This window comes from Brienomyrus brachyistius, chromosome 21 (assembly GCF_023856365.1).
Source record: "Brienomyrus brachyistius isolate T26 chromosome 21, BBRACH_0.4, whole genome shotgun sequence".
NCBI classification, from domain to species: domain Eukaryota; kingdom Metazoa; phylum Chordata; class Actinopteri; order Osteoglossiformes; family Mormyridae; genus Brienomyrus; species Brienomyrus brachyistius.
In genome coordinates, this window is record NC_064553.1 from 3,613,030 (window position 1) to 3,628,192 (window position 15,163).

A 15,163-nucleotide genomic window follows, 5' to 3' on the forward strand; every position below is an offset into this window, starting at 1 on the left:
TTAAATTGACGATGATGTTAAATTAAATTGTACGGTCAAATTAATTGCAGCTATCGAGTGCAATGAAGTAATCCATACCAGGTTTTAAAGAACGACTCGGTTCAGTCAGTACTGATTTATGATGTTGCGTGTGTTCATTATTAACAATAAAATGAATCACTGAAAGTAATTCTTTAGGGTTGCGAGTAGTGAAATGTGGCATCTGAACAGCACTATGAAAAAAATATTCTCTAAAGGGATTTCAGCGTGAGCTTAAATACACGCTTGATGAATTTCCAGGATTTCTTGATACTGGACGAATGATTTTGTTCCTTTCGGGTTATTGAATTTAGTAGCTCACTACTGCTTGCTAAGCGTTTTATTAAACACAATTATTTTCATTTATGTAATGTACCGCAACTTGGGGTTCATTCAATACTTGCCAATAAATGTGTGCTCGGTGCCCCACGCCTGTTACACTGTGCCATTCGCATTTCAGTATTTTCGGCTCATAATTGCAACTATCTGTTACAATGTAAAAATGTTCAGCGATTGTTTAGAAAGTGAAACAAAGATAAATAAGATATTGTACCATACACGCGGCATGTTACACAAGCAATCATTGAACGTAGGCCTATTTCACGCCGGCCTAAAGGGAAAGACGGCTTCGTGTTGATCACAAGACTTGTGTACGCCTTTGTATTTTAAAATCTCGGGTGAGTTTTGGATGCACCTTTGCGGTAAATGGCGAGGCGCATTTCGGCGCAGATCATTTGCCTAGTCGGAAAGGAGCGCAGTTCCTCTGGCGGAGGGCAGCTTTGGCTGTCAGAGACGGCACCGCAGGACACCACAGGCCCCAGGATTCACATGAACGTTTCTCTACGTATGGGCAAGATCGCCGTTTTAAAACCGGAATGACTTTCGCCAGGTCAGCTTCTCTTACACAGTGGACAATTCAATGAAGTTTACAAACACACGGGTCTAGTAACGAAACCACAAAATCCGCGGCGTGTAAACCTACAAGTGTCAGCTCGTTTCCTGCTGGGTCTATGTAGGTTTGCTACTATCACTAACAATTTCTGAAACATCAAAAAAAAAAAAACTGATGACAGTGGAGTGTTTTATTTAAAGTTAAAAGAACGGACTTTCTGCAGTATAAAATATATTTTTACAAGATTTTTTTACGGCATATGTTGACATTGACGTGAAATCAGTGTATATGACGGACATATTTCTGCCCGCTAGTTCGTCTTATAAGGTTGTTGATTATAGTCCTTATGATATATTAATTTATTGCACTTTATTTTTATCCTGTTTACTAAGTATTTACTCAGAACTGTTGTTCTGCTAACTAATAATATAATGGTTTATACTACTTGGAACTCCATCTAATATTTCCTGCTAATAAAGGTATTTTTACTTGTATACGTATACAGTGTCACGGCTGCCCTATTAGGGCACTTTAATGCTTCATCCGTTTTTTTTCAAAGTGTAAAACTGCTTTTTTTCTCTTTTGATTTAGTCTGTTTTTTTTTTTTTTACTATATGCAGGTGTCTCTCTTCCTAGCCGATAAACATTCATTTTGTGTTTTTTTTTCCTTTTTTTTTTTTCGCCCGTTTTGTCTGTGTTTAGCCACAAAATTCAGTTACAAAGAAAATGTTTGTTTCCTTAGGACTAATTTGATTCAAGCCAACGTCCTTTTGCAACTGCCGCCTGTCTATAATGTAAATAAACGGAAACCGCGGCGTTTGAGTCGCGCCGCCGTGAAGAAGCCGTACTCCCTAAATTGCACAGGTGTCGCATTACCTGTATGAAAACACTGAGGGTAACTTATGCTCAAGTTAAGTTATACCTCCACTTTAAAATCACCACAGCTTCTCTCCGGCTCCCCTCTTCCCTGACAGACCGATAATACACATCTTCTCTCGCATGTATCCCCTTCCTTGTAAACTACGCCATCAAGTGCAACACTAATACATTACCACCGCTACCACCCCAACCCCCCATACACACACACACTCACGCACGCACATACACACACACACACACACCTCTATGCTTCATCTATTCCTTCGCTAGACGACCGTAAGATCTCCTGGGATCCCACCGCCCAGGCCGTCTGCATGAACGTGCAGAAGGCGAATCGCGAAGGAGAAACGCCGATGCTACATAAAACGCGAAATGTTGCAAAATCCACGACACTGAAGAAGCAGCACTAATTTTAAGCAACGGCCAAGAAGAGCACTGTACTGCGACGAGCCATCCAGCGATATACTGTTAAGCAGACGGCAGTCTCACCATACACTATGCAAGCTGTATGTTATTCTTGTAAGATCTCATTTCCCCCCCGTTGTACCTTGAGACTGGGGCTCGATTCGGATTAAGCGGCAGAATTCGCATCGGACGGTCCGGTTTGATTTCCGCTCGGGCCGTTTGTCGCCTACAACAACAAGGGATTATTTCCTTACCAAGAAGAATGGATGAAATATAGAGGAGGGAAGAAAAAAAACGGCAAGGACCAGATGACCAAGCGTTGAACTGCGGTGCTGCAAGAGCCTGTTAGCCACAACTTTTTGGGGGAGGGTTTGTCAGTTTCATTTGACAATGGTATGTTGACAAATCAATTCGATCATTATTCGTAGTTATGACACCGGGCACAGCGGAAGAACGACCCGGCTTGTGTTCACTGTTAAAAATAATTAACTGGGCTTGCGGCTTCATTAGTCTGTGTATTGCACCGCTTTGCCCTGTTTCTCGAGAGATGACTTGATTCTTGTGCCAAACCTATAGTGTAGCTTATGTATGTGGAGATGTTTGGACGTTATAATAATTCATACGCGCTCGTATCAGTGTTTTAAAATGTACTTTCCCTTATGTATACGTATAGCCTAATGCATTTCTCACTAGACGGGAGCTGGTCACGGGACCTTAAAGGCCAAGTTGAAGTTCAAGCCCGACAAACGCAGTCCTAAAGCGCAGAGTTACGGCAGAAAATGGCCGCAGCCCGAGCTGCAGGCGCGCCGGCTTGAATTTGAGCGATAGACCGAAAGAGGCGCTCCTTCTTAAGGGCTGGTCATAGGCAGAGAGCCGATGGTACAGCTATGCTCCTTCCATAATCGCAGGGGTTTTTTGACGTGTCTGGGACTGTGTTTGTTTCTCGTTTTCATACACGGGGCACGATTAGCACCTCCACATGAGCTTAAAACGTTACCACGCTATTGGAAAAGCTTATAAATAAGGACAGTAATTTTTCGCTGCATATCGAGAAAAGGTCACTTCAAATATTGATGGCTAGGGAAATCTTCCCCGGATTATGTTGAGGTTATTGTAACCGAAACAAGTCTGATAATGAAAACACTAGTGCAACATAAGAAAAGCTGCATTTTAAAATTCTGCATGTTTTACGATATATATGGATAGGTTTTGTATGAATTTATTTAACTCAATTGTACATCTCCGAAAGAGCAAACAGAAGGCCAAAACAGCCAAACTAAGGCAGTACTTAGGTAAATAAAATTATTAGAGTACATTTTGGACAGTAGCAATAAGATCAATAAAAATAAACAATCGGTCCCCCTTCCCAGCTGATCAATTCTTCGCAAATTCCTGAATATCAAATTTTTCTTAATCTTAGTCCGTGGCAATTTCTATTTAACATCGGTGGCAGTTAAATGGTCCATGTTATATTTAATTTAAAAAAATCATTTCAGAAGTGAAGATCGTGAAATGTGTTTGTGAAACATGAAACATATCTATGTGGATACTAATATGTAAATTCACAAACTAGACGAAAGAAATATATTTAGATGAATTTCAGCGTAATTTGACGTGGCATCCATATCTAGTTTTGCATATTTATTTAAAATTACTCTGCGGCATAATTCTTTGAATATTAACCTCGGCTGTCCCCTGTTCCTATCTTTAACACAGTATAAACAGTTCTTTTATTAAGTGGACGTGCAAAGACTGCAGTCGGAAACCTGATTGACACGTGGTCTAAATCTACATTAAAAATCCCCATTTAGCTTATCCGTCATAAGTTCTGAAATGAATATTCAACTTCTGAAGCTTTACTTTGAGATAAGTAGTTCAGCCAATGAATGATACTTGGTAGACTGTAAAACGTTCCATTACAGTATAAATGTCTCTAAATACTTGATGCATTTAAATTTAGAAGAGAATGCAGAAATACACTGTGTACTTACAGTTTTCCTTGTAAAAACGACAACAGCTGCGGTGGGTTTTCCTTCCTAGTAATGAAAGTAATATTCGCAAATTACTGACCATGCCATTATATTTAAAAAGATCAAATGTTGATGCAGTTTGTATTTAGAAATACGTGTAAGAACAGAGCTTGTAATATATTTGCTGGGTCGTTTATAGAGTTGCAGACCAAACTTCCACATATTTCTGTGTATTTAGAGAATAATAGGCTACATTTATTTTAGTTCAACCTTATATGTGCAATGCAGTCGCTTAATGAATTTCATCAATAGTTTTTGATTATATTGAGTTTAATAATATATAATGGATGATTGATGGACGGATCCGCAAGTGAAGCTTAATTCCCGGATTTGCGTTTTCTGTCCTGAGTACAGTAGGCTATAGTAACACGTCACCGACTTGTGCGGTCAAACGAGGCTTCGCAGCTCCGCAAACTTTTACTTCGTGCGTCGCCAACTGCGCCTGTTTAACGAAGCGTTCTGACCGGAATAAAGCTCGTGTGGAGATACGCATGTGAGCAGTCGGCACAAGTGCATAGAAAGCAGTTTCCCATCCTGATTTTGGAAAGTGGGGGAAAGCAACAGCGCGTGGGCGCGTATTGGAGGAAAAAAAAACTGCCTTTAAAAAATATATCCATATATCTCATATATTGCACCTGATCTACAGGGCGAGGCATATCAACGAAGTGAACTTGTACTCCGATCGTAGACCAGACCTTGCTGGACGCTGGAATTCGGACATACTGCATCTTTAAGTCATTTTTTTTCTGGGATGGGCTATTTTCATAACGTCATTTAATTCCTCCCTCTTTTTCATTTTCCCATTCTTTGATTCTTTCTCTTTCCCATTTCCTAAATGGACCAGATTTTCTAACTACCCACCTATCCGAATTTTCCTTATTTGTTTTTCTTGAAACTATTTTCCCCGGTATTCGTTTTTTCTTCAAGTTTCTACGGACAAAAAAAAACAACCTCTCAAGTGAAATGTGGGGATGATGATGGTGATCATCAGATGTGGACATGATTCAGTAACTTTATTAATCTTTTAGAAGTCGCCAAGTCGGTCCCATTGCAACATGATGTATTCGCCGCTGTGTCTTACTCAGGTAAAACTTTCGTTTTTCTTTTTCGTTCATTTGGCGTCATCTGCAGCCTGCAGGACTTAAGCGCCTCTCGTTTGAACTGTGGGCTCTGAAAAGCGCGGGACAGGCAGTGACAGTACAGAAGCGGCCGGCGATTATCGTGCTGCCACCCCGCGAAGCGCCTTTTCGCCATCGCCGGACAGGCGTGGACACGTTTAACCGTATTGAGATAACAGCATTCGGTGAATCTGAGTGCACAGTCACAGGCTACTCTTGACGCTGCGGCAGTTTAAATATGATTCAGTGGAAATCGGAATCTGGAGCTGAAATGAAGCAGATTGATCATCATCTCCAGTTATTTAAATACTTGTATTTAGTTCAGAGATAATTATCGCGAGTTCTTCTCTATTTGCTTCTCACGCACAGTTCTGGAGAAAGTTACGATCGCGTTGGATTCGGCGATAATAAACCTGGCAACATTTAGAGAATTAGGGACATTATTCAAGTCTCTTGATTTTAGGTCTATCACACCGCAAAAAGAGTATAAACAGGGTGGCCGTTGCAGAGTGGTCTTCCTGCTGCATGTAAGATGCCGTCGGGCGGCGTGGTGCGCGCACTGACAGTCGGGTCGCTCCCCGAAAGTGCTGCTCACCGGACTTTCTGTTGGACGCATCGGGAGGGTCCGAAACTAAAGTGTTTACATATTATATCAGTACCAGACTATAGTTCTCTTTGTGCGGCATTTTTTTATTAGCAGCATTTCGCTGTAATGGACTAAGTGTGATACAAAATAGAGGTGAGTTTCAGCTGGAAGTTAAAAGTTTTTTGAGGCGTCTTCATGGTGTATCCGTAGGTCATCTTTTAGGAATTTAATAAAACGTGGAAATTTCTATAATCCAGGTTTTGTTGCCTAACCTGGTTCACAGTATACGTTTCCACCATGACCATCTAGGCCGCCTGTTTTGAGAGGATTTGAAAGTAGCGCTCAGCTTTCTCACAGCACTTTTTGTGTTGCTGCCTTCCAGCTCTGAGTTCTCAGCGTAACTCATATCCCAGCAGCTAAAGGACGTTTTGTTAATTTCTTGCATGCATCAAGTGTCACAAAGCTAGTCGGAACAGCCCTTTACTGTAACTAATACGGGAAAAACTCTGATCTCATTTAATTATGTCCAGTCCCTTTGATATTTTCTGTCACTATTAGTAATCATTTTCAGTTATGTTGGTTTGAAAGGTATTTGCATAAAAATATATATATCATATATATATATATATATATATATATATATATATATATCAAAGACTAGGACCTTAATACGGTACTGCACAAATATTTTAGTTAAGATGGATTGTTTATAACTATCGTTGGATTTTTGTACATTTCTGTCCACACAAAAAAGAAATTGTTTATTAAAGTTGTTTTGGTTGTAGATGATAGAAGTTTGAAATTCTTTGTAGGACTTTTTGGTGTGTGTGTGTGTGTGTGTGCGTGCGCGCGCGTGGTTGAGCTCGTCCCGTTCCGCGTGCTGCTTTTCCCGCAAGTCCGACTTGAGGCATTTATAATATTTTAAAATACTGACCCGTTACACAATGAAGCAAACAGTGATAGACAGTCATACTGAATCATATTTTCAGTACTTGCTATATTGGTATGTTTTTTTTGTTTTTTTTTTTTTTTTTTAATAATCTAAGCCGCTGCTTGTCCGGACTGGTCAAAGCAGTTTCATGCTGTGCTATACCTAATGGATTTCGGTTTCCATTCAAAAGGAACACGATTGGGCAATCTGGATATATCCAGCATTCTTGAAGACACATAAAACATTTTTAATTACTGTGTCCTTTTGTTTATTGTACCAGTTATATATGAAAACCATGTCTGACTTACTGGTAGATTTCACTTTTATTGCCGTTCTACAATCTGTATTGAAGGAATGTTCCTACAGAAACAAAAACAACTATTCCTGTGAATCAATTTAGATTAATAGCTGCAACAGCAATATTTTCTTTTTTATATATTTTAAAGAAGAGGAAAAAATAATTTAGAAAATCAAGTCGGTGTTTTATAACTGGAAATCTCTCTGTTGTGTTGAGGGGAATTAAGATCCATATTTATTATATCTACTAAACTCAAAGCAATTTTGCAAGTACTTTTTCATTATATTATTGTTGTATTATATTGCAGGCTCGTCCTGCTAAATATTTGAGTATTTAATTGCATTAAAAATACATTTTATCAATGTGGTTATTTTCCCACAAACATCACGTCGGTGAGTTGAATGCACTTCAGGAGCCGAAATCGGGCATGCTCAGGGAGCCCCCTTAGGGCCCCCCCTCCCCACGAGTGACCGGCCCCTGCGCAGGGCGTCTCCCGCTCGGTCCCAGGTACCAGCTGTCCTCTGTTTGCGTTATTCTCGCGGCACCGCGTTGCAATTCGCGAGGTGACCTCAACCGTCTCTGCGTGCAGCTGGAAAAAGGCCCCTTTTCTCGTTGGCTCTGTAGCTACCAGTGTTTACACTTTCAGACACCCCACGATGTCATTTTATAAATATCTCCCTATAAATACAATTTTTTTTTCAGGCAAGTGTTCGAAAAAGGAAGATTTTTGGTGTTTTTTCCTCCTTATGGAAAGCATGGTTCATTGTGGAGCATATGTGAATATTTTCTGTAGAGTTTTAAGAATCAGTATAAAATTCTTGTTAATAATATAAGAATTGCTGTAATAATAATAGCATTATTAGGGGATAAAATTGGGGTCCTGGTGGAGTCCGGCCCCATTTTCCAACCCAGTGAGCTAAAATTTCAAGACGTGCTGCCACGGTTTTTGGTTAGAGGGGCCTAGCGCTGCTGCTCTCTTCTCTACCGCTCCGTTTTAGGCCTCCAAGCCAGGCACGATGGAGGCATTCGGGGTGGGGGGTCGGGCAGAATCTGGAGAGGGGTCTGCATGGTGGAGACAGGGGGCAGCTGGCCCTCTCCTGCTCTCTCCCTCCCTCTCTTCCTCTGTCTCCCATGAATTACAGGAGGGTCCCTGCCAACCGTACCCTAGCCCCTCTTCTCCTCGTTCTGCTCTGGGCCGCCACCATGGGGGGCGGGTGGGGGGGGGGGGAAGCTAGACCCAGCCCGGAGTCGTGGCGGGAACCCAGAGCCGTCGCCCAGCCGTGTGAGATGGAATCACGGGGCCACACCCCCACCTGTGCTGTTCTAAGCTGATCTTGTATAATGTTTAATATGTGGGTGTTTGTTTTATTTCCAGCATTAAGTTCAGACTTACTTGATGACCCCTCCAGCAGGTTTTTGGGTCGCGCTGGGTGTGTTTGGAGGGTTGAAGCTTAGCGGATCACATTGTCAGGCATATAGATTCCCAGTGAAGCACCATTGTCCTTGGGGGGGGTGGTCTTTGATTTGAGGCTGTGGCAGGTGCCCCCAGGGGTATCCTGGTGCGGGAGACCCGGCTCAATTCAGTGTCCTCGCATCCCCGGAACATCCCGGTGATTCGCTAGTCGCGGGTGCCGGGTTTCACCCTGCTGATGTGCTGTAATGCATGTTTGTAACCCTAGACCTGCCTCCACAATCACTCGCTTCACCCCAAAGCCACATGCCTCCATGCTACCGTGGGGGGGGGGGGGGGGGGGGGGGATTCCATGTGGACAGCGCTCCAGCATCCGCCTGCCCACCCTGTTGTATTTTATCAGTAATCCCATTGGTAGATAAATGTGTTTGAACTTAACTGTTCAGGTTCTCCTCCTACGTGGGGTGTGATTTTCCTCCTTTTCTGCCTGCATTCCAATATTGTCTGTTTGGGTGTTTTTTTTTGGGGGGGTGGGGGGGTAGATTCGGCCCACATCCCCCCCCAAAGTCCTGAGTGGCAGAAGCCGTGGTTCAGCTTTCCTTTCCGGTCCACCCATCAGTGTCTTTTAATATCTCCTCCCCGGTGCATGATAGAATATTCATTAAGGATCTCATTTATTCATTTTTTTTTCACTTTCTTGTCCGGCCTCGGAGAAGTTCTGGCATCTGAGAAGTTTCAGTCGTGGTTTATTGCTGTATACATATATATATATATTTATTTTCTCTACTTGTGAGAAGCTGAAAGTGGGGCAGTGAGCTTAAGTAGAGCAAGGGCTTCAGTGTTTTCATCTCACCCCCCCCGTTGTAGGTCTGCCCTTGGTGTTCCCGGGGGAGGGCGAGTTAGCTAGCGAAGGGGGTGGGCGCCAGTGGGGGGGAGGGAGGGGAGCTTGGCTGTGCTCGGTCGCAGATATAAAACCTGGCAGCCTGGCAGCCCGTCTCTTCACGAACGGCGACGTCCAGCTGCGCAGATGTTCGGTGACGGCTGGCTCTGCTTCGTGCCACACCTGCGCTCCCTGGGAGGAGCTATGGTGAGATACCTGCTTTCCTAGAGGCATCATCGGCCGCAGCTCCGGGCCTCCTGGGCCCTGATTGCAAGCGGGAATAACTGGCGTAGCTTTGGAGGAAGGGCTAATCCTGCAGGACCTCGTAAAGAACCATAAAGGGGGTTTTTTTGGGGGAGAAAGGTGCTTGATATCTGGTGTCCTGTAGTGAATTATGTTAAACTATGAGTTGGAAGGCTAGCCTAGTGTACAAGAGAGGAGTGTAGAAGACAGTCGCTGCGGAGTAGGGGTGTGTATCAAAGCTCAGGGTGTCGGGTCTGGGCTGTGGGTCGCAGCAGGACGAGCGGCCAGGAGCATGTGGCTCTCGGCTGGGTCGGCGGTCATTTCAATTTGAGGAGAAAGACGGCGTTACGTCAGCTGGCAGCTCTCCGGGAATCCGCGGGTGTTTGTTTTCTCGTCGTAGCATAGAGACCGCTTCACATCCTGGGATGGCTGGAGCGTCGTCCCATGATGAGTGAAGTCGGCCTCTGCACAAGATCTCCTTGGACAGGCGCGGATCAGGGTAACGCGAGCGGCGGCAGAAGCGCGGTGGTCCGGAGGCGAGGGGGTCACACGAACGCCGGGGCTCTCTGCGGCACACAGACGCTGCCCACCCCCCTGGTCCCGGGTGACATTCTTGCTCCCGTAGGTGGTTGTAAGGTCGGAGCGGGAAATGAATCGTCGGTTTTGTGGCGAAATGGCGTTGGTGCCTGTTCCGGTATTGGGGGGGGGGGGACACAGAAATTTTGATCTTCTCTGCACCGGCCCACTCACGCTGCAGTGCCCCGGAAGAGCGGAAAATTCCCTGGAGGTCCAGCTTAAAGCGGGAATGCCGCGCTTCGGAGCTAGAGATTAATCTGTCCTGGAGGTTTGGATCAGATTGCTGTGACGATTCCCTCGACCGAACTGCTTCCTGTGTACCAAAACAAAACACGCATCCGTACACGCGTGTTCATATGTGCATTGTTAATGTGGGATATCATGTGTATTACTCTTGATACTGGCTAAACCGGCGTCGACTCAAACAGCCGCGGATGTGACCCACTGACCATCTGTCTGAGTTTAGAGCCAGAACTAACACCACCTGACTGGAAGTCCAGCCCCACTCATGCTTTTTTGAGGGCCACAGCTGAGAGGCCCCTGCTGGGTGGTGTAATCGGCCCTCAGAATTGGTCTGGCATTGTGGGATGGTCCTGTCTCCTTTTCGTCACTCGCTCGAGGAGATGTGGGGCAGCCTGCCGGAATCCGGCGCATGAGGACCTGCGGCCGTTGTCTGCGTTGCACCGGGGAGCCATTTGGGAGATGCGCCGGTCGTGTGTGCCGCTCCAGTGCCTCCCCCGCTAGTGCTGCGCTGCCGGTGGTGTGTGTTGTGATCAGTCAGCCTTGGCTCATGAAACAGACTCTACCCGGGCTGGGATAAATGACGAGCTCGCAGATAAAATGATTTTCAACAGACACCATAACTGAGGGAAACTTTATGAAGTGCCACAAAGTAATAACAGATGCAAAAATGTTTCCTATTTAATATTAAAACTGGGCTTCAGGTTGTGAGGAAGGTGCTTGCGTAGAGTTACCATGCCGTAATCTGGTTTAAACGTGTGGTGATGGGATTAGTTACTTGCCCCATGTACGTAGCTGCTTCGGGAAGACTCGGTACCCCTGGCTAGTGCTGCCAGCGCCCCCCACCCCCTTCAGCACCACCTGGAGCGCTGGCATCCACCTCCCCTCCGTTCGGCCTCATCAAATGGGAGGCGATTCGTTATTGTTTAACTGTGACTGTGAGTAACTGGGAGCCGCTCTGATGTATATCAAACAATTTATGGCTGTCATCGCTGAAGAAGGCCGACAGGAATGATTTCCATATGGACACGCCAAGCGGCAGGATTCCCCCCTCTCCGGCGGATCGCTGTTGTCGCTTCAGCTGGGGATCGGCGGCCGTTGGAACTTGTCACAGGTTTGGAAACTAGTTAAACTCTCAGAATTCAGTTAACCCACGCTGCTGACTCCTCTATGCCGTTGCAAGAGTTTGGTTATCCCTGTGGCGGAATCGTAGGGTGTTTTTGTGGTGGTGTTTGGCTCCCCGGTCAGGGTGCTGTGAGGGACTCTTCCCAGGACTTCAGAAAGGATGGTGCTCAAACAGTGGGACATTCCCGCTGATGTCTGTTACCATGGGGTTAAATTTCACCCTGCAGATTGCTCAGTGTGTCTGTTAGTCTCGCCACACTCTGCACCCACACATGCCTGCATGGGCTGCGTGCAATGCAAAGCATGTATGAGTCTATGCAATTAAGACTCAAATACAGGGACGGGCGAGGGGATGCATTGCATTTTGGTTTCAACGCAACAAAGTTCAACTCAAGCTGCAGTCCTGGGGAAGGGTGGGGCGCGTCGCATCACCACGCTGTTGCTCAGCTCCTGCTAGTCAGAGATTTGAAAATGTAGTACGTCGTGTTTAAGGTTGTCTATTTTTCCGTCCCCCATAGCAGCATTTATTAGATGATTAGATGACTTCATAAAAAAGTGTGAGGGCAGAAATGCCATGTTTCCTTAGAAACAAACTTGCCTCAGACCTTCCTGTTTACAGTTTAGCTCTAGTTAGCTCTGTTGTTTTAAAAACGCACTCTTGGCAATGAGTCACATGGTTAGCTGTGAGGTCACACGGTTGGTTTTGGTGTCACATGGTCAGCCGTGATGTCACACGGTTAGCTGTGATATCGCACGGTTAGCTGTGATGTCATACGGTTGGTTGTGGTGTCACATGGTCAGCCGTGATGTCACAACCAGCATCAGAATCCTGGACGAAGAGGCTGAAGCTTTACAGAAGCACCACAGGTTCTCTGGTCCCCTGGTTTCTAGGCTGATGTCTCAGCATCCACTCTGCAGCCTGACGGCGTGTGAACCTCTAGTGAAAGTGCAAATCCAGCGGCTACCTGTTGTAAATAAGTGCTCTCTAACCCAGTATTTCCCAATCCGGTACTCGGGGACCTTCAGACAGTCCACGTTTTTGCTCCCTCCAAGCACCCTGCCAGACAGCGGACATTTTTTCAAAAGCATGGACTGTCTGCGGGTCCCCGAGGACCGGATTGGGAAACACTGGCCTAATCCGTCCCAGAAAGTCAGTTGTTCATTGTAGCCGCCATTGCTCATGTCTCATCCGGGCAAACCATGCATTTCGCCAAGCTGCCACTAAACCTGCAGAGCCCCCCTGCTAATTCCACACACCCTGCTGGCAGTGTGTGATTACTTACCTCTCGTAAGAGCTTGTATATTAAAAACTACTTTCGTTCCGTTCTCCCGTGTTAATTATATTGTTTAAAGTTTGTGTTCTGCAAAGGCAGAGCTGTTAGATATCAGCAGTAAATCTTGAAAGTCTCACGGCCTTCACAGTACTTTTGATTTTTTAAGTTTGTTTTCTGCTGGCCTCTCGCATACATGGCAGGTAATACTGAGTAATCAGCATGACTGTTGCCACAGAAACATAAAGCCCAGTGCCGAGTGTAATTGGTCCTTAGCTAGTCTCTGTGTCCCTATTTGACGTGTATTCATGTCTGATAGTCCTGTGGTCAAAGGCATCAGTAATGCAGTGGTGGAATCATGGGTGCTGACCCAAGTAACTACAGGGGCCCTGTTGTAGTACTCATTATATCACTTTGTAGCACTGTAGTACTCTGTAGTACTGTATCACTTTGTAGCACTCTAGTACTCTGTAGTGCTGTGGTACTCCGTAGCACTGTAGTTACTGTGTAGTAGGGATGTAACAGTACACAGAAATCACAGTTCGGTACGTACCTTGGTTTTGAAGTAATGGTTTGGTATGTTTTCACTTTCTTTATTAAACAGTGGTTTACGGAACGAAGTATGACTGTCTTTCTTGAATAAGTCTCTGTCAATACTGCAAAAAAGTAAAATCACTTAAAAGTAGAGATAAATATTCTTTCAAGTAAATAAAAATAAAATAAATATCCATTAAGGCGGATATTGAAAAAATTAACTGTACCATCAAATGCTGGTTTTCCGTGTTCACCATACTTATGCGCACATGTGTACTGGTGCGACGTCATCCACCCTTTCCAAATGTTGCTCAGGGGAAACACACAAATCCGCAAAAGGTTTTGCATTTGCTGCATTCGTTTGGTACATATGTGTACTGAACCAAAGGCTCATACCCGAATTTTTGGTATGAATACGTGTATCGTTACACTCCTACTGTGCAGTGTTGTAATACTCTGTAGTGCTGTAATTACACTGTAGCACTGTAGTACTCTGCAGTGCTGTAGTACTTTGTCGTATTCTTTAGTGCTATACTCTGTATACTGTATACAATGCTGTACTCGCTAGTACTCTGTAGTGTTGTGAGACTTTGTAGCTCTGTAGTACTCTGCAGCATTGTACTACTCTATAGCTCTGTAGTACAAACACTATAGTATTCCGTAGAACTGTAGTACTCTAGTGCTGAGTAGCACGGCACCACTGTAGTACTCTATAGCAATATAGTATTCTATAATGCTGTAGTAGTTTGCAGCATTGTAATACGCTGTAGTACTCTACTACTCTGTAGCACTGCGGAGCTCTAGTGTTGTAGTTCTCTGCAGTTCTGTAGTACTATGTACTGCTATAGTACTATAGTACTCTAGTGATATGGTTTTCTGCAGTGCTGTAGTACTGTGTGACGCTGTAGTTCTCGGCAGTGCTGTAGTACTGTGTGACACTGTAGTTCTCGGCAGTGCTGTAGTACTGTGTGACACTGTAGTACTCTGTAGTGCAGCTGTCATCATTACTTTTTTGTGATGTCTGTTGTGTTACCTTCATATTTATCTTGGATGTTGCCCTTTGTGTGTACATATAAATTTTATCTTTGGGAAATGTAAGTATCCAGTGGGACCACATGAGATATTTAAAAAAACTTCTATAAGTTTAAAAATATCAAACCAGAAAATATAGAACTTTATTTACATGGACAAAAATCCTACAGGGACAAGTAAGAAAGTCAGAACTAGTCTCAAAACTCAGTGAGGTTTTTTAAAATTAGGATTCGCCTTTAAATAATTGAAAGCCTGAATTCCATATCTTTTTCACCCATGAATTATTCAATGAGTATGAAAGTAGATTTAATTTAATTTGGCCGTTTTAGAACCATTCCCCCGATGAAACATGCACCATTCCCCCCCCCCCCGTATTCCCCAGGATTGGAGGCCCGTCACTGGGGAATGTGGGGCTTGAATTGGGCTGCCTCCACTCCCTACGCCGGCTTACCCGGGGGGTTGGCTGAGGGGCGAGCACTGCCTGCCGGCCGCTTGGAGTGCCAAGGCCAGGCTGCGGTCTCTGAGCCCCCAGATGCTCGTTCCATCTCATGTTGCTCTAATTAAGATAAAGTCAAATCGACTCTTTTAATTATAAATGAATTGATAATTAGCTCATCCCTTTCCAAGGTTTTTTTATCCCCTACCTCCCCCACTCGTCCCCTCCGAATGCTGTTTTCTCAGACCGCCTTAAAGA

At 44.6% G+C, this 15,163-nt stretch overlaps 1 protein-coding gene across 7 annotated transcripts in view; it reads left to right on the top strand.

The window, feature by feature from the left end:
* The first annotated feature begins 1,862 nt into the window (after positions 1-1,862).
* Positions 1,863-15,163, top strand: part of LOC125716449 (nuclear factor 1 C-type-like) — a 66,216-nt gene continuing 52,915 nt past the window's right edge. For 2 of the 7 annotated variants that reach the window (XM_048988740.1, XM_048988744.1), the window contains exon 1: positions 9,568-9,655. In XM_048988740.1, coding sequence (XP_048844697.1) covers positions 9,596-9,655 — 60 coding nt within the window. In that variant the 5' untranslated portion in view covers positions 9,568-9,595. Of the gene's footprint in view, positions 2,588-4,906; positions 5,310-9,566; positions 9,656-15,163 lie in introns of those variants that run through there. The other 5 variants (XR_007384334.1, XM_048988742.1, XM_048988743.1 and 2 more) reach the window with 4 other exon arrangements.